Below are 21772 nucleotides of genomic sequence, written 5' to 3'. Positions count from 1 at the left end.
CAGTATTTCATCACTAGTTTCATACCACCATCATGAAACCCACTGAACCTGTTCTGGCTCAATTTGAAAAAAAAAGTCATTAGAAACTCCTTCTTGAACAACGACAAATACATTCAATCATAACTTGTCACATGTAGGCTTTAGCGGACCCACATCAGCATGCGTTTACATATTTGGGGAATGTGCTACTTGTGACAAAAGTACCACATAATTTATTAGGGAACTTTTCACCCGTTATTGGGGCGGAGGGGCTGGGAAACAGTGCAGTGAAGCGCGCCCCCACACGGGAACGCGCACGCAAGGCTACGGTGCTGAACCACCTGACCCGCTTCGGCGATTTTGGTTGGCAGCGTTGGCCTCGGAGCGTTGAACAACGGCGCGGTGGGTCACGTGACAGCATCTGCTGCTGCTGCTGGCTGAGCGAAGCGTGTTAGCAGGTAAAAGAAAGAATAAGATGTGTTGTTCTAATGGGTTCCAGCCGAGAGGCCATTGAACGAACCAAGTGTCCTATAGTATAACGTTTACAATAACGTATGGAAAACGGATCAGTCGATTCAGAGAAACCTTTCGTCCTCTTGGGTGGTTAGCTAACTAACTAGCTAGCCAGCTAGCTAAGTCACCAGCGTTGTATCCGTAAGTTGCTCTGGTGCTGCATTTATTGTATGCAGACGGGCCGTTCACACGCCGGGCAGTTGGCCTGCTGCTAATACCTGTGGTAGCTTAACATGAACGCGTCTTTCGTCAACTTTCCATCCCTTTATACGGTATTGCATTCAAAGTACACAACGTCACCTTTCGACAGCCGTCGTGTTGATGTTGATTAAACACGCGACGATTGTCGCTTTAATTTTATGTTGTAAGTTTACATTTGATTTCGGCGTTTTTTATTGGTTAACACAAAGGGCACGTCGTCGCACTTTGTTTGTTTTTGTGTTCGTTCCTTAGGCGTTGGGTCTAACAAGAAGAACAACCTTTATTCTCTTAGGGTTTGACTAATTGTCTAGTCACTCCGCTAATATCTTGCCATTAGACGATGACGTTTTGTGAACGAGTACCGTGTGTATCGCTCGCGGAACAAAGACGAGCGGTAGCTAGCGTGAGCTAACGTTAGTTGACCTAGCTAGCTAGCGCGGATGTGAACGTTAGCCGCCACTCGTGTTTCCACCTCAGCTCCTTGAAACCTTCACCCTAAATATAGTTCACGGTTGTGTCATCGTCTACGTTGGCTTGGGAATTCATTTTAATAATTAATACTGTTAAACGTTGCGTCATACAACTGACCAAATGTGTGTATTCTGTTGGCCAACGATTCGATTATCAGACAATGATGACCACGGCCGATTGTTCTTATTTGTTTTGTTCCGATCCTGACATTGTAAATTGTATTATTTAAAACTAGGAACTGAATGTAATATAATCAACCCAGAGTACGTGTACTTTCGATTTCCGTACACACCGTTTTGTCTCTCACAAAGCCCAATTCCCTCTGCTGTTAAGTCAACGTTACTTATCACTGCCAAATAGTTGTTGCCTAACTGACTTCGTTAATGGGGTGAAGTGTTATAATTAACGGTACCACCGCACAGGCTGTTGCATACTTGCTGTGTGTTTGTGTGGGACACGGAGGGAGGAGTGTAAGGTGACACCCGGCCTGTCCCCTTTTGACTGGCTAAATTTAACCGAGTGTTGGGGGGCGACAGATGGGGGTTTTAGTCTTACATGGTACACTTGACAACAGTGAGTCTGCCGCACACATTCACTTCATTCTACTGGCATTAGACATTTATTCAGTGTTCTATGTGACAAGGAGTTGTGATTTAATTTAACTCCCAGGTATATGTGACTTTACTTTGCCTCTGTTCCCTCTTCTCCAGATTTTTTCTATTTTGTACATACATTGTTTTGTATATACTGTATATGATGACTTCAGTAGTCAGCAATCAAGCCCGAGGGACGCGGGACGGAACGGCGTCCACGACCACACAGACAACACAGCCACAAAAGGCCAAACAGGTGGGTTTTGATCATTGAGTTGCAGCCCGCACGAATAGTCCTGACCAACTTGAATAGTCTGTCCTTTTTATTATGTAGCTCACTAAACGGATTTAATCTCAGTTTTCATGTTCTTTGGATAACTGAAAGTACCTTTTTGGTATTACATTTAAAATATAATATCACCCCAACTTAAAGGTTGGGCAAATATATCCTCCATTGTATATGTGTGCAGATTGTCACCTCTTTCCTTTCACATTTTTAAGTATCAATTAAAACACAAACTACAGTTCAATTAATTTAGCTTGTTTTATTTTCATAAAGATTACAAAAAAGAATTATATCATGCCCATATATAACTGCATAGTATCTTAAATAGTCAAACTATTAGGTGACTAGAAATGGCAACCATATTTGTTGCCTGGTAGCCAGTGTCCGTGTTCAGCACTTCTGATTTATTGTTTGAACGTGAGAGGAATCTTAAGTTCCTGAACTGTTTGTTTTACCAGGCCACAGCAGAACAGATTCGCTTAGCTCAAGTGATCTACGACAAAAATGATACGGATTTTGAAGACAAAGTCAAACAGGTAATGTGTGTGAGCGTACACACTTTAACACAATACATTCTCTGGTTTGGCTGCGTATCTTCATGACATTCTAGGATAATTAAGACCCTTAATTGCATTGAGTGGTGATCTAACTGGTTGTATTTTGGTTTGGCCCAAACACAGCTGATTGAGGTAACTGGGAAAGCTCCGGATGAGTGTGTGGTTGCCCTCCATGACTGCAGCGAAGATGTAAATAAAGCCATCAACTTTCTGCTGGAGAGCACCTCTGACACAGTAAGATTTTATGTACACATCCACAAACCGTACGCATATGTACATTTAATGCAATCAGTTTTTTGCAGGAATGAAAAAACACAATACAGCTGTACGTTATGTATTTAGTTAACTTTATTATGTGGCTTGCCTCCTCCAGAACTCCTGGGAGACTGTGGGGAAGAAGCGTACCCTGGGAAAAGAAGGAGGACCTTTAGAGATAAAGGAGAGCAGGGAGAAGAAAGGAGAGAGGGAGGCTAGTCGCGCACGTGGAGCGTCCAACAGGAGGGGACGAGGCATCAGCCGAGGGCGCGAAGGTAAGAAATGGAACAAATTGATGTCTTGTTTGGATTGCGTGAATATGTTTATTACTTAATTCCTTTTGAAATGTCCCTGTCTGTATTGAAGGCATCTTGTCCCCAAGTTTCTTTAGTGTTGTATGGCTTTGTCATTCACCTTTCTTTTTTTTATTTCTCCCACTTAAATATCTCAGTGGGTTTATTTCAGAGGGCTTTATCTGAATTCAGTGTTAATGAGTGTGTACCTCTGTTTCTTGTTGAATTGCAGGCCGGTTAGAGGAGAATGGGTTCGAGGTGGCTCCTGGAGAGAGAGGGGGAGACCGTGGACGAAGAGGGCGGGGCAGAGGTGAGCGACACAGAAAATCAACCTCTTTAATTGAATACTTTGGTCTTTTTGCTATACTGTAACAAAATATCTGAATGCTATTGGAAATGGGGTATCTATTGCACCCATTTATCCCATGCTATTGTCCCATTAATGTAAAGTCATTAAAAAAATGTTAGGCTAAAATCTTAAATGGCTTCTTTTTTAATAGATTTTTTTTCTTCATATTGTCTTTTTTGTTCAATGGGATATTTCCATAGGGAATTGTCTCTGGTGTTGATCTTTGTTTCACGATGTAGCTTGCAACATATCTATTTGTATCTACACGCATTTAGAGTATTGCAACACTCAACGTGTGTTGAATGAGCTGAGTCCCAGCAGCTGCTCGCGTATATGTATAGTGGGACGTCGTTGAAATTGGAGATGAAAAGGCATAGAAGCTGACTGTTTGTTTTGTTGTAAAACAAATGATCCAGTTTTGGGGAGGTCAAAAAAGGCCTTCAGATGGCTCGTTATACATTAACATTGAATAAGTGTAGGTATTCGTGTGGTAAAAATCCAAATCTTGACTTGAAGATGCTCTTTTGCTAAAAGATGCTTTTGCTAAAGCCAGTCTGTTCCCTTTAGTGGCCCATGTTTGGACAATACAGATATAATAATGTGATGACATTCTGATGTGGGTAGAAGCTCCTAAGAACTTCCACTGTATTAATAGTTTACTAATTGAACACAGTCTTAAAACAATGGCACGTTTTAGAAAGCGACTGTCTATACAAAACTACTATTCTCAGTAAACCTTTTGAAAGACTTCCTAAATGACACGTTTTTATGAAATTGCACTTTGTTGTTTCTTTGAGTTTGTATCCTTATGGTTGAAATGCACTTGTAAGTCGCTTTGGATGAAAGCGTCAGCTAAACTACACTGGTTGTTTTGTGTCCTCAGGGGCTGGAGTTCGTGGTAGAGGAAGGGCAGCTGCTGGCAACAGGTTCTCTTCCCAGGGAATGGGGTAATTGAATCTAAATCTTAATCCTGAATTATGATCTGGAGGTTGTGATGCTGATTACAAGCATATATCTAAAAAGAAAACATGTGGATAAATAGTTTCTGAACCTTCTCATTCGATAGCAACAGTGGACCTGATGGAGTACTTTCAATTTTACTTACGGTCTCCTCTTTCCTTTTGTCTTTTTTCACACTACTACTTTCAGCATCTTCAATCCTGCTGACTACTCGGCCAACTCCCGAGCTCGCCAGGATGCATGGGAGGGCAATGACACTGCTGAGGGAACTGGTAAAGAAAATTTGCGCTAGGGCTGCTTAATTGTCAGATTTAAAGTATTTCCCTACCCTTTTTGCAGAAGTATAATTATTGTGTTTCTATTAAATGATGTAGAGTGCTATATTTTGTTTCCATGCTTAAAAGTGGTTAATGGTTGCTGAACACATCAGTATTTGGAAACATTGCTACACTAACTTTGCTGCGGTTCCATTTTGTGTTTTCTAGGAACATGGGAAGGCAATGTGGAGGACTGGGCCGCAGAGGAATGGAATGAGGACGTAAGGCAAACATTTGAATCATCTGAAATGGGATTTATATTCCTTTTTAGCTTGAGGGTTTACAAAAGGTTTGTTCACTTGGATTGCTTTGAATCTGCACTGTCCGGGTTGGGACATGATCGGTTGGTCATATCAATGTGGCTCTTAATGGTTGTTCATGTACCATACGGCGCTATAAATCTGATGGATGCCTGTGTTTGCACTTCCTGTCTTTTTCAGTTGTCTGAGACCAAAGTATTCACTGCTTCCTCTCCTCCAGCGAATCACAACACACCTGGATCCAAGTAAGCACCCTGCCAAAGTCCATACCACTTAAAACAATACAGAGAACAGGCTTTATTTTTTATTTTCTGTGTTTATTTTATCTTCTTCCCACCTCCCCCACACACACTTCCTGGTCTGTTTGCGTCGCCTCAGTGTGGATGTGGCTTCAGGGATTTCTATGGACTCTGACATTGAAGCTGTAGTTGATGGACCCTCAGCTGAGCATTTGGGCCAAAGTCTGGTGTTTACCAATTCCCACCACAATGGACGCACTGCAACACACAGCTACGCACACGCCACAGCCAACAGCTATGCCCATGCTGCCTCTGCTAGTACCCACTATGCACATGCTGCACTGGTAAAGACACCCACACATGCACCTTTTACACACGTGCAAGTACCAGCAAACGCATAAAGGTATATGTGCCTGCACACTGATACTGGTGTATTCAGTACTTGTTCTGCTTTTCTCCTCCTCCCAGTCTTCAGTTCTAGGTTCTGGTTTTGGGTCCTTAAATGCGCCTAAGCCAACACCTACCTCCGACATCAGGACATCAGAGCAGCTCGGTCCGCGGCTCGGGCAGAGGGCCAGTCAGATGTTGGGCAACGGCAGCAACATTAGTGTTTCCAAAGATACGGGGACGCCGCTGATTCAGAACCCTGTTCCAGCGTTCTCTCCAGCTCAAGAAGTCAAAGCTCGGAGAGTGGAGGCTGGCCCTGTTACTGCCCAACATAGTAAGATTTAACTTCTCAAAGTAAATAACAAATACATGTCATTACTATTGAACTGTAAGTAACTGCTCTCACAGTGCACTGTGGTGCAATAGGTATAAATTAATACATATGCATCTCCCTTTTCTCCAGTGGATATGAAGCTTCAACCCGAGCCATCAGCCGTGCTTGGCCAGCTGGCTCAGCGGCAACAGTCCTCCATCCTTCCCACGACGGATTCTCTGGGCCTGTCTCGTGCTCCACAGGTGCCGACACCACCAGGTAGGGCTGCAAGACTGTCACACAATGCCAATCAAGTAGAGATGCACAGATACAATTGGTTACGGAAATTGAATAGTTTTAAGCTGACATGGCATGACATCAGTCATGTTTATTTTTTGTGTATATGTGCTCCAGCATAAGTTTTACGTTTGCACCTCACTGACTGTACATATGGAACTGAATCGGCGAGTCAGATTGTTAAGATATTGATAATTATATTTTGCTCCAACTATTGATTTTGTTCCTCCTAATGACATAGTTTATCTCCCACAGGCCATGAGTCCTCCTTCCCTCCTTTACGAGATGGAGCTTCTCCAAGAGGGAAGATGGCCTTCATGGATAATTCTATCACAGAACCCCCTCACCGGCAGCTAAAGACTCAGAGACGCAAAGTACCTCCTTCCTCAAAGGTAAGTTCTTCTGATATCTGAACCCCTCCATCATAAAACCACTGTGATAACCTACATGCCAAAAGAACAATGGTACTTGGTTGACGTTGTACAGGGTCTGTTGTCGCATAGTGGATCAGACAACCAGCAATATGTAGGACCTGTCGTATCCTGGACTTTTCTCAAATGTAGAAGCCATTTTTAAAAAATATTTTTTTTCCTGTCACTATAAGCATCTTTATCAAAGTGCCTGAATGAACAGAACTGACCCCCTTTCTTTTAGTTGACGCTAACCTAGTTAACAGATGGATTGGAGTACCCTCCTTTTTCAGAAAATCTATAACATGTAATTCAGGACACAACTACTAGCTGTTGATCCTCATTTTTTTTGCCTAAAATATACCGGTGCACACATTTGAGCATCTTGATAATGTCAATATTTTATACATGGCTCGGAATCAATTTAAATCTAATTTAAAAGTTAAAATTTGCAAACATATATCAAAAAAGTTTTACTTATTTCCTACTTTGTCTTCTCAGATCCCTTCGTCAGCAGTGGAGATGCCGGGCTCTGCTGATATACCTGGCCTGAATGTTCAGTTTGGGGCTCTTGACTTTGGGTCTGAGGCTGGTAGTGGAAGTGTAGACGTGGCACATACAGAGCCGGCCAGGGAAAACGCCCCGACTCAGGGCTCCGCTTCTGTACCCATGCCCGTTTCTACACAGCAGCCACAGAGCAGCCTGTTCTCCAAGCCAGGACCTGTGAGGTGTGTGTGTGCGCGCGCGCATGCATTTTTACATATTGTCTGTTCCACATTAAATCTTGAGCCATTGACGTCAATGTCAACGTCCTGCTTCTAAAACATTCTGTGTTCATCCTCGTTGTCCTGTGAACAGTGAACACATGAACAGCTTACCAATGGCTGTATCAGATCCCAGCTTCCCCTCACCATCCTTGGGTCTGCCTAGTGCCACGCCCTCCCCCTCCATGGGTCTTCCCAGTGCAGCCGCACCACCCTCTTCTATAGCCAGCCGCGTGGAGAGCAGTGGTCCAAGGTCCCTGCCAGCTCATCTGGGCTTCTCTCAGACCAAAGATGCCACCTCAGCTGCTGCCCTCACGGTGACTATTAACCTTATTTGTAAATGCATAAGTGACTCAAATGAAAATAGGATGTTGACCCTTGCTGATTCCCCTGTTAATTCTCAAAAAACACTGAATGCTAAGATTATTTCCTCCTTTCACAGAATGGCTACAGTGGCATGAAGACACAGAGCACACAGGACAGTGAGTACTCACCCAATGGAGTGGCCAAACAAGTCAATGTATGATAAATACTGAAAGTGTAATGGATCCTTTCAGTTTGATAAAGCTTTTGATAAACTTAGTTTTATTTTTTTTTATTTTTTTGATTCCTCCTACTCGTTTGTAACAAACAAAAGAAACGTACACCAAATTATTTTTCTTTTAAAACAGCGTCTAGAACAATCAAAACAGAGTCTCCCGTGATGACGAGTGACGCTGGCCACCACATCCCCTCTCCTGCACTTACACCATCCCACTCAACGTCCATCCCCTCGCTCAGCAGGTACGGGACGCTTCAGACAGTGTCTTTTTAGATTCCAGATTGATTTATTCTTTTTGTTTGTTCTTTGTCTGGAGATGATGATGATTACAAGCACACATCCTAAACATTTTATGTGGAAACTATTTTACTGAATCTCCTGTCTTTGCACGTTTTTCCTCGTTGAAGAAAGTATGTCGCTTGAATTTAAGCAGGCTGACTAAATATTTTTACACTCTGTAGTCATGTGACCAGTGCCCACTCAGCAGGCTCCACTCTCGCCACAAGCTCCTCCCACACGGTAAGTGTGTACATATGTGCATACAGACCCAAACTTAATGATGCATTCCTCTGCAGTTGTAATAGAAGGATATAATGTATTTGCTGAAGAATTGACACTTACTATTGTGCATCTGGGTTGTTTGAGTTCAGACTTTTCTGCTAATCTCTGATGCTTTGAGAAAAGCGTACCTATAGAATACTTGCTGCTTCTCTTCTCACACAGCCTTTCTGTTCTTGTCCTGTGACCATCAGATGAGCAACGTAGAGCACATCAGTGGCAACCTCCATGCCTTTTCGTCGTCGTCCAGCCAAGTTGTTGATTCAAGTCCTTCAGCTCACCTGGCCATTAGCGGCTCAATCCCCAATGGTCTGCACCCATCTGGAGCACCTGGATTAACTCCTAATGGGACGAACCCCCAACTCTCTGCTGCAAGCAGCCGCACGGCACCCCTGCTCACCACAACTTCTGGTAGGCACACGGATTACCAATAGGAACTAATTTACAGAAGATTCTTTGAAATCATAGCATCTTATACTAATACAATTGACCACCTCGCTAAATCGAGATGTGCGTTCACACCAGAAGCAAAGCAAATTTTTGCCGTTTGCCCATTACTACCTGGCATTAGCACTTGCTGAAAGTGTACTCTATGAATATACATGCTGTAACCGTGGATGAAGGCCTACCTGGCTTTACAGGAATAATGTCATCCATAATCGTTTGTCTTTTATCTCAACGCCAGATGATGTGGTTGTTTCTTTCCCAAAAGTTTGGTAACGTGTGTTTAGGAGTGCAGTAGGTAACACTGTGGGTTCCATGGTCATTTTAAAGATAGATTCCTCTTGAGCTTTTTTGACCCTCATAACTGCATTACGTATCTGTACTGATTCAGCATAATTGCTTACAAAACCAATTTTATGTCCGTATATTATGTCATGTCAAAATAACTATGCTCTTTACCAGGTAAAGCTCCTCCCAACTTGGCCCAAGGAGTGCCACCTCTCTTGGCCAATCAGTACATCATGGGCCCTGGTGGCTTGCTCCCTGCTTACCCGGTAGGTACACATTTTAAAAAATGTATTTAAATAGAATTTTGATTTTACAAATTTGAGTCTTATTTTTTTTTATCAGGGAAAGGTGACACATTTGCATCATAGCATATTAGCATAACCATGACTATTGAGCATTCTTTAGATTATTATAGACCATATAAATGTTTTTTAATTAGCACTGCCAATTTTGAAGATTTCAAATGTAAAAAAGCTGTGAGCCCAGTGTTTATGGTTAGTGGATACTTCTAATTGGACTATTATGGCAGCAAGTTCACTCCTTATTTGATTGTCAGTGTCGATGATGACTGTGTTTTAGTAGGTTCTGATCAAACATGATATCTAACTAACACACTGAGACAATGACTGAGGCTTATAATGGGTGAAGCATATAAATGAAGTTGAGCTTGCAGGCAACAGACAATCTAGTTGCTACCTAATTATCACTGATTCGGCTGTTTCAACAGCAGATCTACGGATACGAGGATTTGCAAATGCTGCAGTCTCGCCTTCCTATCGTGAGTCATATTTTGTCCTATACCTCATGTTACTGTGACTATATTATTCTGGTAAACCAGTGATGGCCTTTTGAATTAGTTTCCCTGTATGTTACACTACTGCTACCTATTAGTAGGCCACTCATGATTTGCCCTCTTTTTACACAGGATTATTATGGTATAACATTCCCTGGTACTACAGCTGCAATGCCTGGAAGGGAGAGCCTGGCCAATAATCCATATTCTGGTAAGTGATTGTTAGTTGCTGAGTTTATCTACTGCGTTGGTTTTGCTCAAACTTAGCAATCTTGAACATTACTTCCCATCTATTTTGTCATCAGTTTTATCTTCTCTGCTGACATTTTTTCTTGTCCAGGTGAAGCAACAAAGTTTGGCAGGAATGATTCGTCATCTCCAGCTCCCCAAACCAGCATGTCTGCAGCCGGGGTGCAGCCTCAGCCCCAACAACCACCACAGGCAGGAACACAGGGGCAAGGCCAGGGGCAGCAAACACAGAACCAGGCCTTCCTCAACCCCCCTCTGCCCCCAGGCTACGGATACACAGGTAAGGAAAAGTGTAACGTGGAATGAACATGATGTTGTCAAAAGTTCATCTTGGCCTGTTGTTTAAGGCTTCTTAAGTTTCTACGCTCTGTAGTCAATTTGTGCAGACTGTACCCATGACACTTCTGTACTTGAGTGCCTTTCTCATCATTGATGCTTGATTACAGTTGCCAAGAGCTCATCTTTTTTTTGCACTGGAAGAATTATTTCTTTTTTTTTTTACATCCCAACTTTACAGGTCTGCCGTACTATGCTGGTGTCCCGGGGGTTCCCTCAGCCTTCCAGTATGGCCCGACCGTCTTTGTGCCTCCTGCTTCTGCCAAACAACCTACAATGGGCCTGGCCAATCCTTCCAATCAGTATCACCAACAGCATCAGCCCAGTTACGGACAGCATGCATATGGCGCAGGTAAGACCAGGGCAAAACCAGACTGCTGTCTCTTTCAATGATCTGATGTTTTCAAACAAGGGATTTAAAAGTTCCCACGTGGATAATTCTATTCATTAGCTTCCATTCAGCTTTTAAATTGATATGAACTATGACAATACAGGCCAATATTAAATAATGGTACTCATAGAAACTTGCCACAAAAACTATCCCCGGCGGCTTGATCGACTTCTAGTTATGGGGACATTAAGTGTTTGATTCTCAAAAGTACACAAGCTGTCTGTCATGAAGAAGTTCGAGACTTCACCAAGAATGACAGGTAACATTTTTTTTTAAGAGTAAAGGTATTGCTATGTTGAGAGGTATGTGGCATTAAGCAACATGTAGACAGTGTACAGGGAGGCAAAGATGGATTATATTCCCTACAAATTTTAAACATGTGCACCAGATGTTGCATGTGTGTGTGGAATCAGGCGTGTGATTTTTGCTTGTGCTGCATGCGTAGCTCAAACCCCCCCCCCGCTGAATTTGGACCTTGCTCAATATAGACACAGCTCCCGTATTAGTCAGGTTACCTTACTGCCTCTCTCTCCCCTGCCCCCTGTCTTTTCTCCTGCCATCCTCTTCTCTCGCCTATATCTTCTCCTCACATCCTGTTTGCTGTCTTTCACCTCCTACCCCACCTCTCTATCTCCTTTGCTCGCTGTGCCTCCTTCTTTTTATGTACTTCTCCTCCTTCAGCCTTTGATGACCTGTCTCAAGCCCACGGTGGGGAGTACAGTAAGGGAGGGTACGGAGGCTCTGCCCAGTCACAGGCCAAGTCAGCGGGCAGCGGCCCAGGGAAAGGTACACGCACAACACAGTCAAAGTTGGCAAGAATCCCTGTTTGAAAAAAACGGATGTACTAACCGATGATTCTGCATCCAAGTGTTCTAGAGAGAGGTGTATAGCTGCACGATGATTGCACGTTGATGTGTACATAAAATAACAAATACTTGTTACAAAGTGAGAAATAAGCACCTCCTCCCTTAATACGCTTTCTCCTACTGGCTGGCCTCCCTCTTACTAACAGTGTTAAAAAAATCTGTGAATTTGGTTGTACTTCTCCCTTAACTCCTTTTTTCTTTCTCTTCTTTTTCCTTACTCCCTTCCACCTACCATTCCAATCGTCTTTTTTTTCTTTACCACTCTTCTATTCCCTCCTTTTCATTCTCGTCTCAGCACCAGGACTGTCAGGGTCTGGTACCAGTGGAGGAGTATCTGACATGGGAGCCTCAATCTACAGCAAAACTCAAGTGAGTGGATGTTCTGTTGAACTCTAGTTAAATGTGCATTCAATTTATTTCTCAACCTGTTGTACGTGCATGTATGTAATCAAGTTGCCCCGTGTTCACATTTTTACGCTTTTGTGTCTTCTTTGGTTACCCCCAGTCCTTTGACAAGCAGGGCTTTCACACAGGGACACCACCTCCCTTCAACCTGCCTTCGGCGCTGGGGGGAGGAGGGCCCCTGAACCCTGGTGGTGCTCCCGGATATGCCCCTACTCCCTTCCTGCACATCCTGCCACCGCACCAACAGCCCCACTCTCAGCTGCTGCACCATCACCTGGCGCCGGACGGACAGGTAAACCGAAGGGATTTTGCATACATCACATTCTGTGCACATACGTTTGCATAAAGTTTGTCGATTTCATTTGACACATGTGTTTTCCGATCGGCTGTGACCATCAGATTTAGGTGGCCAAACAAACACGATTGCTCCTCTGCACTAACTTGCTTGCTGTAATTGATGTTCACCAACTTAATAGGCCTTTTTTAATTATTAGTCCCACAAACATTTTCACCCAAAGACGCAAAAATTCAGGGACTTAAGACTTGGCAGTCAACACACATTTGCATAGAAGCATTCATCAACTGCAGCAGACTTGTGAAGTGTGAGAACCCTGAAAAGGTTCCTGATAGCGTTCCTTCAACTAATCAGGCCTAATAAATGTGCTGAGGATTTCAATTAACGTGTAAGGTAGACTCATTGTTTTAAACATCAGTGGCTTACTGAACTTTATTTTTTCTGCGCAGGGTGGTCCTGGTCAGCGCAATCAGTCCAGCAGCATGCAGCAGAAGACCCAAGGCAGCAAGTCCAGCTATGGCAGCTCCCCCTACTGGGCCAACTGAGGAATGCTTCCCAACCCTCACTCCCCCAAAAGGCTGTGTGTAGGCGTGTAAAGCTAAAACAAAAAGAGACACACTACCCTCACAATGAGCACCCCGGGCCTCTGCGCCCTGCTCCCCCACCTCCACTAGTCCTCATCCTCAAGTCTTTTGGGTTCTCTTCCCCCCTTTTCAAAATTGGTTGTACATGGAAGATATTTATGTATATTCATATATATATATTCATGTACTGTATATGTAATGTAGATCATGAAATGTGGTTGCTGCATTTTATTTTTGAAGGACTTTTGGTTTACTTTTTCAAAACTGCAGGAAAAGATGTTCCATTAAGATAACAATGATAGAGTGATTTAAATAAAATAAAATCTAAAACCTCCCTTAAACAAGAAAAGTAAGAGCTATAGCACTGATTGTGAATGAGGACATTTCAGATGATGGGGGTGGGGGTTTATAACAACTAATTGCATCTGTTTTGTCTTTTTTTTTATTTTATTTTTTTATACATAACAGGCTCATCCCCTAAACTTCATTTTGTATCTCCCTATTTCCCCTTATTGACTCTCTCCCTTCTAGAGGGCTGCTGACTCCTTGTGTCAACCCTTTACCTTTAAAGACAGACTTGCCCATCTAAATTTTATATTTTTATTTTTATTTTAACCCGGATTTCCCTTGAAATAAAAGTTCTGAGCAGATGGAAGTTTGACTTGACTTTCTGTATTTGTCTATGCATGTTTTGTCACATGGGCTTTCTTAGACTGTTCTTCAAACCTTTTCTGGTTTAATTGTCATATAGCAAATAAGTATTTACACATGGAGCAGATAGTGATCATCCAATATGAACCATTCCCCACACACATTATCCAAAGCAGATAAAAACTAGAATGACTTTTTTTTTAGAATAGCTGCAATTGCATGTTTATGGTTACATAGAAACCTTCACTATGGGTTTCTATAATTATGTAAAACTGACACAAATGGGTCATTACGTAAAATAACAATTTGCAAATGACAAAATGTGTCTTGCTCTAAAACCAAATCTAGCAAAAGCAATTGAGGTTTGTCAGCAAAAGAAAACGATCTACAACTTCTGTTTATCAAATACCTGAGCAAATTCTCGGTCGACCGGTTGCAGAGGATAAACTCTTGTGTTTGATAATTGCGTTAAAATTAAATTCTAAACTGATGTATATTTAGCGCTGCAGTCACTCTGGAGTGTGCCGTCTAGAAAGTAGATCCCAATTTTGGTTAAATTTGTACATTTTCAACGTTTGAAATTTTGCATGTAGGTAGTTCCCTGAAACGGAATTGAGTATATTCTGTAATCCGATTGCCCGTATGGTCCTTTAAGCCAGTTGGCCATATGGTGACCCAGCTTGAGTGAGATGCAGGGACTCCGTCATAAAACACCCGCTTTTCCAATGAAATGAATATTATACACTAAATTAAAATGACAAAAATGAATGACAAAAATAATTTGGTTCTTTGAGCATGACATCATAGCAAAAACATATCTAGTCCCTTTTCAAATGTACTTTATCCTTATTTTCGAACATCACATGCATTCCAAATAATACCACGGTTGTGCACTTGTACAGGATATTTGAAGGCAGATAAATGGAGAAAAATATGAAACTCACCTGCGATCTCCATGTAATCTTTTCAGTCACCACAAGATGGCAATGTGTAGATATCTCATACGAACCCAATTGTTTGGTCTGCTCTAAGCAGGAAAGGCCATATCAGTAATGTCTTCTTTATAAGCTGTAACATAGAACTGGGCTCTAAGTAAATACCTGTGAGTCATATTTTGGGAGCAAGAAGGTTTAACACACAGGCAATTAAAAGACGCCATGTAAAGAGGTCGTGTAAACCTGTCAAACAAATACAGTTGCAATCAAAATAATTCGACCCCCATTGCACATTGGGTTAATTGGCAAGATTGACATTTTCACCAGCTTCTGACAGCCTTTTACTGAGAGTTTCTGAGCCCATTGCCCATGGGCAAGGGTCTCCAGTTGAGTCATATTCTTGGATGTGTCTTATGCCACCGCCGCCTTTGAATCCCACCAGAGATTTTGAGGCATGCTTGGTGTCATTGTGCAGCTGGAAGGTCCAAGCTTCAGCTTCATCACAGGCGGCATGACGTTTTTTTTCTTCAGGTTTCCTGATACTTGACCATCCATCGTTCCCTCCACACACAGTGCCAGAGATGCTTTTCATGCTTTCACTGTTCTGACGCAGACAGCTGATAAATTGTACAATTTACTAATAAGCTTCATACGCAGTGGGGGTTAAATTAGTTTAATTGCAACTGTATGTGTTTAAAATGTCTAAACTTGAGATGATAGAATCCCACATTTTTAACGTGTTTTGAACATTGTGTTTTAATTGATAAACCACGGCCCTACTGATGGAGTACTATGGAGATTGCAATTCACATTTCCCGCAGATGCAGGAGAGCAAACTTTCCTTATCTACACTACTCTCTCAGTCTCTGCCTTCTTCCATCTCTTTTCAGAAAAGGTAATGTGTACCTCCAGAACAGTCTGAATGACACTGGCATCTGGCAGACAAAGGGTGAAGAGAAGAAGGGAACGGTGGTTATTGGAGGGTGAGATGTCCTACAGGGAGGATGGAAAGTCAATGAGTGGCAGGTGCTATTGTAGCCTAAGGGCAGCAGCCTACAGCTACAAGGTCATAGGTCAAAGTGAAGTTGAAAGGTCAACATTTACTCCCAGGAACATTGGCCAATGAGAGGTACAGATAAGGTGGTCCAGAGAGAGAGAGAGAGAGAGAGATGAGCCCCAGGAAAAAAATGAAGGAAAAGAAGGAGCGGTGTTAAGATGTGAAGAAAACTTCAACAGACAGCCTCTAAAGAAAAGAATAGAACCAGATTTTTTTTTAAGATACAGTACAGGCAAAAAAGAGAAAATTTGGAATGCAAAGCAAAGCAAATGATTGAATCCAAATACCTCGAGTAGAGGTGTGGAGAAGAAGGGATGGATGAGTAATCATAAGACACACGAGGGGCCCACATGAATGATGCCGTCTTAATGGGACGAGAACATGGTGTAGGCGGTTCTCTCCTACAATCGTACGGCTTGACACTGAATGAGCAAATTAGCCGTGTCCTTAGTGAAAAAGGCTAGTTGGCTGCAGTCTCTCATTTGGAGTCTCCCATTGTTTTGTGTCATGGGGGTTGTGTGCAGTTTTGCAGTGTTTGGCCGAAACACGGGATGCACCCTGTTATTTCATTGAAGAGGCACAGGAATGCACACAGGAATGCCCCTCAGACTGTTTGTTGACACTCCTGACCGATCCGCTCTCAGATGTTGACAAAGACGTTTTGTTGGGGTTCACTCGGGTTCACTCCCTGGAAAATCTCGGGGGGCTGTGAGGCCGACACACAGGGGGCCCTAGTTCTGGAAGGTGGCCCGGTGACCTGGGTACTTGATTTGGATACTCAAATCAATTTCTGCTGTGTTTTGTCTCATCTTTTTTATTCTTTAAATTACAAGCCCCTCAAATTGGCTGAATGGGGAACGATCACTGAGTTTTCTTTTGTTTTTGTTTTTTTCAAATCTTAACTCCCTTTCATCTCCATCTGGGGAATCACGAGATGTTCTTGTCCCCCCGCTTGTTGTGAGATGCGACAGCGGGGTCCATTCAACGAGAAATTGGCTGCAATTAGTGCAATTATGCTGATTTTCACTTGTGTCCCATGCAGAACAGAGTTTTTGCTGTGCACAAAGACATCCCCGGGAAACTGCTGCAAAACAAAAACCCATCAATCAACAAAGGCCTTGAATGAAAGACTCAACTGCAGATAATACCAGCCACATTCCATAATGACAGCATTTAGTCAGCTGTGACCTGTGTTGCAATAAGGGGCATGACATCTAGAGCTTCACTGATTGAGGGGAATATGCAGTGCTGCTTAGAAGGGCAGAAGGATGCATGGCGGTGGTGGATGTAGATCCGAGGGGAATAGTGAGGTTATCTGTGAGGCGCGTTGCTACTGTGGTAAACGCACTCGAGTTCATGTTCAAGATTTTGAGCAATTGACACTTGAGTAAATCATGACTGTCACAACCATGAAAATTATCTGAATGCAGTTGAAAGAGGGTCCAGTGTTTTATTGGAGAAAATAATAATTGTATGTTGTATGACACGAAAAAACACCAGATCCTTATTTCCTCCCTTCATGAACTTGGTGTCTCAGGCTCTGCTCTGTTCCTTCTCTCATCCTGCCTTGACGGACGAATCTACCTTGTAACCTGGAGAGGATCTGTGTTGGAACCCTGTCCTCTAACTACTGGAGTTCCTCAGGGTTGCGTCCTGGGTCCCCTCCTCTGAAAATCAACCCCGACAAGACTGAACTATTTTGCTTTCTGGGGAAAGACTTTCCTAACCAGGACCTGACTGTTAACTTTGGCAACTCTATGTTGACGCTGACTTTAACCGCTAGGAACCTCGGCGTGACACTCAACAGCCAACTCTCCCTGACTCCCAACATCACAGCGACACCACGATCCTGTAGATACTCGCTCTACAACATCAGGAGAATACGTCCTCTTCTCACTCGGAAGGCGGCGCAAGTACTGATTCAGGCTCTTGTCATCTCTCACCTGGACTATTGTAACTCTCTCCTGGCAGGTCTCCCCGCCACCGCCATTCAACCTCTGCAGCTCATCCAGAATGCAGCAGCTCGCCTTTAACCTTCCAAACCTCTCCCACCCTACTCCACTCCTCCGCTCTCTTCACTGGCGGTGACTGCCCGCATCCAGGTCAAAACATTGGTGCGCACGTACCGTGCTGTGAATGGATCGGGTCCAGTCTACATCCTGTCAACTGTTTGTTCCTCCCTCACTGAGAGCAAAACTATGGCAAGATGTTGTAAATCAGCTTATTTAATGAAATTGCACTTTGTTGTTTCTTGTTCTTTTGAGTTTGTATCCTCATGGTTGAAATGCACTTATTGTAAGTCGCTTTGGACAAAAGCGTCAGCTAAATGACAATGTAGTAATATTTGATCTAATAGTTTGCGCTTGTTTCCCATTGGATAATTACTGATGTGGAGGTTGTGGTTTACCTTTACATTGGTATGTCTATGTCAATATTGCCCAGGAGACTGACAATGCTTGCATTCAACAGCAGAACTCAACCGAGGAGCAGTATCCAAAATGCATCCACTTGGTAATTCCTTGACTTATTAAATATATTTATTTTAGGGAGAAAAACACTACTGCTATGCATTTGTGCAATTTTTATCATCTATTAAAATGTGGCACACTTGCAAACACATACATAACTCAGCTCAGCTGTTTTTATTCTGCAAGATAACAAACTCCTGCAAGAAACGCATTGACTGGACCAAACCCCCATGATACAAGTATTATTTTAAAACATACAAGGTTAAAATGGTAAGAGCAGGGTCAGCGTAAAGCTACAGAATCAACAGTTTTAACCATAATTGCAACCTCATGACACTTGAGTCGCAATGTCTCCTTTGCTCTGGCAGCTGTACAAATTGTTTTTTCCTCACGTTCAATTGAGCCGGCTGTCAATCAAAATGAAGAACGCTTCCTCAACACAATCTTACTGGACGTTTTAAAATGTTTAATTCTTTATTTTAAACAAGGGGCTCTACTGCAGTATGAGCCCATGACCCTAACCCCCTCCGCCCCCCCCATGCCCCGTGTCAGGTGGACGGCCGGTCGGTCCGCGGTGGCTCCGAGGGGAGTGTCTTTAAGACCCAGCGGAGCTCGGCAGGGAAACCCCGCGGCTCCGGTTGTTTCTACCCTCCAGAGTGTCGGCTAGTTATTTGCGGGGAGGCGCTGGAGCCATTTCGCCACATGAAAGCCCGACGCGCCGAGCCACCGACACCCGAGTCGCTCGCGGAGAAGAGAAATCCGCTTTTGAGGAGCTCTGCGCGCGCGCGCGCGCACACGCACGCGAGCTCGCGCGCAAAGACGCACGGCGCGCATTACACGTATTACGCTTCCTCCTCCTCCACTGTGGAAAATTAGAAAAAAAGGAACTCGAAACGCAAACTTCAACTCTCCCATGTGGAAGGCAGGGGTTTGAGGATAAGGTACATATATTTTTCCTCTCCCGGGCTCCGTCCCCCCTCCCTCTCTCCCTCTCTCTCTGCCTCGCGTCTTTATCGGTTTTCCGCCGGATAGCTGTGCTTCTATGAGAGTGCGGCTCGGAGAGAAGAGAAGTTTGGTTGTTTGTCTGGCCGGCTGAGGAGGAGGAGGAGGAGGAGAAGGAGGGAGGAGGGAGGAGGGGGGAGAAGACGAAGAAGAAGAAGAAGAAGAAGAAGAGGAAGAGTCGGGTTGAAAGTGGGTGAAGATGGTCCGTAACGCGGCGTGGAGGAGAAGCTCGCTGTGCGTCCTGGCGCTGTGTCTCAGCGTCGCGTCGCCGCCGTGTAGCGCTCGGATTTACACCAACCACTGGGCGGTGAGGATAGCCGGCGGAGCCGATGTGGCCGAGCGGATAGCGGATAAATACGGCTATAGGAACATGGGACAGGTAGGTCGCCCCCCCCCCCCGCCCCGTGCGTTCTGTTTTCTGTTCTTTGTCGTTGCTTGTTTTGGGGAAACTGTTACAAAAAGTAGAGCATGTGTGCTGCCTGTTATTCCCTCACATGTAGACAAGCGATACAAAGTCTCAACCTCGGCCACTGCTGTTCTGCTGTGATTCTCCCAGCTGAGTCCTTTCTCTCTGTAGATCCTTGTGTGTGTGTGTGTGTGTGTGTGTGTGTGTGTGTGTGTGAAGCAAGGAGAGAAGCTGAAGATCCAGAGCAGGATGGCACAACAGGTGTCTCCTCGCGGTGCTTCCTTGGGCCGTGTTCACTCCGCAGGGCTGGAGATTCACCAGCAGCCTCAAAGCCACAGCGGTCTCGTGTGCTTGGTGCTTTTGACACAGAAGTGAGACGGCTGGTGGGTTTGTGGTCTTGGAATTGACATCAAAAGATCTCCAGTCAAACAGATTCTCTTGTTTTGTCTTTTTATCTTTAAAAAAAAAAAAGGCTTTACAATTGCTGTGTGAAACTGACTGATGGTGCTTGACTTGAACAAACATGAACTTACACTTAGGATAAATCCTCGAGTCGGGGCTCCAGTACTTTTTCCCAAATTGGCAGAAGGAATTGTGTTTCTTCAGTGGCGATGAGGAAACCCAACAAGGGAAAATGTCGAGGTATACATGTCATATTTCACTGCAAGGATCCATATTTAAAGCTTGCATTTTTCAAATCCCCAGTGAACGATCAGATATTTGAGGCCAAAGGTCTTAGAAAAGTCGCATCCCGAGACGGGGAAACCGTAGTAGAAGATTTGTCCATCCTTCTTCTCCTGTCATTTATCAATCAACAAAAGTCTGCTCGGGTCCTGGAGGAGGGGTTTGATTGGTCTCATAGAAATGTGTTTTGACAACGTTTTAAAGGGAAATCCTCTGTCCTTTGTGGGCCAAATAAATAGGCTACACAAGCGTGGACCTCTCGCATTCTTAAGAGTATCGTGGCTGAACTGCGTGGGTAGTTCAAGCCTGCACTTGCCAGCGCTCGGCGTGAGGACAGCGTGGAACAGAGGGGGGCATTCTGACAGGTTGTTGTGGGGTAGCCTAGTCAACAGCTATTGAACCCCCCTCGCCCCCCCCACCCCGTCCTCTTCCTCGCCTCATCCAGCCCGCCCACCCACTATACTCCCCAGAGAGCAGGCCTTAATGGCCTCGTTTATCCCCTCTCTTTGACGGGAACTAATGTGTGGAGTCCCCCCCCCACCCGCCCCCTTTCCATACCAGCCCCCCATAGGAATTCCCCCGTGGTGCAGTGCTGCCCCCGACCCCCACCAATCGCCCTAATTTCCATGTCAATATGAAGCGTTCATTGGACTTTGACACCTCCTAGACAAGAGTTTTACTTCACTTCCTGGTTGTGGGGTCAGCTGAAAGCCGCTCCCGTGGGAGAGATAACCGCACTATCTGGTTTCCTAACGTGAACTTTGACATCCCCAATATCAACCCCCCTCCCTCCTTTTTAACAGTGCTGCACTGATGTATGTGAATGCACTTAAACATGAGTCTGAAGATATTTTATTTCCATGCACGATACAGTGGATTGCACAGAGATACAAATCCAAGCCTTTCATTCTAACACACCGGCTTGGATGAGCGAGCTTCTGATTCACGATACAAGGATATGAATGCTAAAAGGGAAAAGGTTTCATGATTTCAAGGGAGCTAAGTAGTTGGAGACAGGAAAAAGGGGGAGGGGTATGGAAAACATGTGACAGAGGGACAATATAGTCTTCTTGACGGGTGGAAAGAGGAGGACAGACAAAGATAACACACACTGGGAGATGGAGGGAGGAGGGAGCGAAAGAGGGGACGATAGATGGACGGATGGATGAAAAGAGTTGGCATGGAGTGCGAGAGCACCTCGTTGGGGAATTCTGGGTAATCCTCTTAACCGTGGAGCCCCCTTCCCAGACTGAGACAGTGGCCCGAATTGGGTCTAAATCAGCTGACAAGAGCCTAGACGTAGATATCTGTTGAATCCGGTGTTTTAAAGCGATTTGAGAGGCGTTGGAGCCATTGAGAGGGAGGGGGAGGACGT

General features: G+C 44.1%; 2 protein-coding genes and 1 non-coding gene across 15 annotated transcripts in view; all 3 read left to right on the top strand.

The window, feature by feature from the left end:
* The first annotated feature begins 252 nt into the window (after nucleotides 1-252).
* LOC120830722 (ubiquitin-associated protein 2) lies at nucleotides 253-13849 on the top strand. Of its 9 annotated transcripts, none has more exons than XM_040195574.2 (29): nucleotides 253-437; nucleotides 1875-2013; nucleotides 2502-2579; nucleotides 2724-2834; nucleotides 2974-3130; nucleotides 3381-3458; nucleotides 4381-4444; nucleotides 4647-4729; nucleotides 4943-4995; nucleotides 5215-5279; nucleotides 5413-5617; nucleotides 5742-5994; nucleotides 6124-6252; nucleotides 6526-6662; nucleotides 7182-7408; nucleotides 7539-7761; nucleotides 7887-7926; nucleotides 8116-8227; nucleotides 8447-8504; nucleotides 8738-8954; nucleotides 9450-9541; nucleotides 10006-10053; nucleotides 10201-10279; nucleotides 10409-10597; nucleotides 10835-11005; nucleotides 11726-11830; nucleotides 12206-12279; nucleotides 12416-12607; nucleotides 13060-13849. In XM_040195574.2, exons 2-29 carry the CDS (start codon nucleotides 1918-1920, stop codon nucleotides 13153-13155), a joined length of 3432 nt encoding a protein of 1143 aa, XP_040051508.2. In that variant the 5' UTR covers nucleotides 253-437; nucleotides 1875-1917; the 3' UTR covers nucleotides 13156-13849. The 9 variants fall into 9 exon arrangements, with proteins under 9 accessions (XP_040051508.2, XP_040051506.2, XP_040051507.2 ...); XM_040195572.2 differs by having other exon boundaries at nucleotides 10003-10053; XM_040195573.2 differs by having other exon boundaries at nucleotides 253-633; nucleotides 10003-10053.
* LOC120831397 (small nucleolar RNA SNORD121A) lies at nucleotides 8293-8369 on the top strand. The gene has a single exon (XR_005714057.1). It is a non-coding gene; the product is annotated as a small nucleolar RNA SNORD121A (small nucleolar RNA).
* Nucleotides 13850-18915: 5066 nt separating the features above from the next.
* The window catches only part of pcsk5b (proprotein convertase subtilisin/kexin type 5b), a 43355-nt gene continuing 40498 nt past the window's right edge, over nucleotides 18916-21772 (top strand). For 4 of the 5 annotated variants that reach the window (XM_078086574.1, XM_040195168.2, XM_040195170.2 and 1 more), the window contains exon 1: nucleotides 18930-19686. In XM_078086574.1, coding sequence (XP_077942700.1) covers nucleotides 19507-19686 — 180 coding nt within the window. In that variant the 5' untranslated portion in view covers nucleotides 18930-19506. Of the gene's footprint in view, nucleotides 19687-21772 lie in introns of all 5 variants that reach the window. The other variant, XM_040195169.2, reaches the window with a different exon arrangement.

This window comes from Gasterosteus aculeatus, chromosome 13 (genome assembly GCF_964276395.1).
Source record: "Gasterosteus aculeatus chromosome 13, fGasAcu3.hap1.1, whole genome shotgun sequence".
Lineage (NCBI taxonomy): Eukaryota > Metazoa > Chordata > Actinopteri > Perciformes > Gasterosteidae > Gasterosteus > Gasterosteus aculeatus.
Note: the sequence above shows the minus strand (reverse complement) of the source record. Positions and strands in the feature narration are given on the sequence as shown.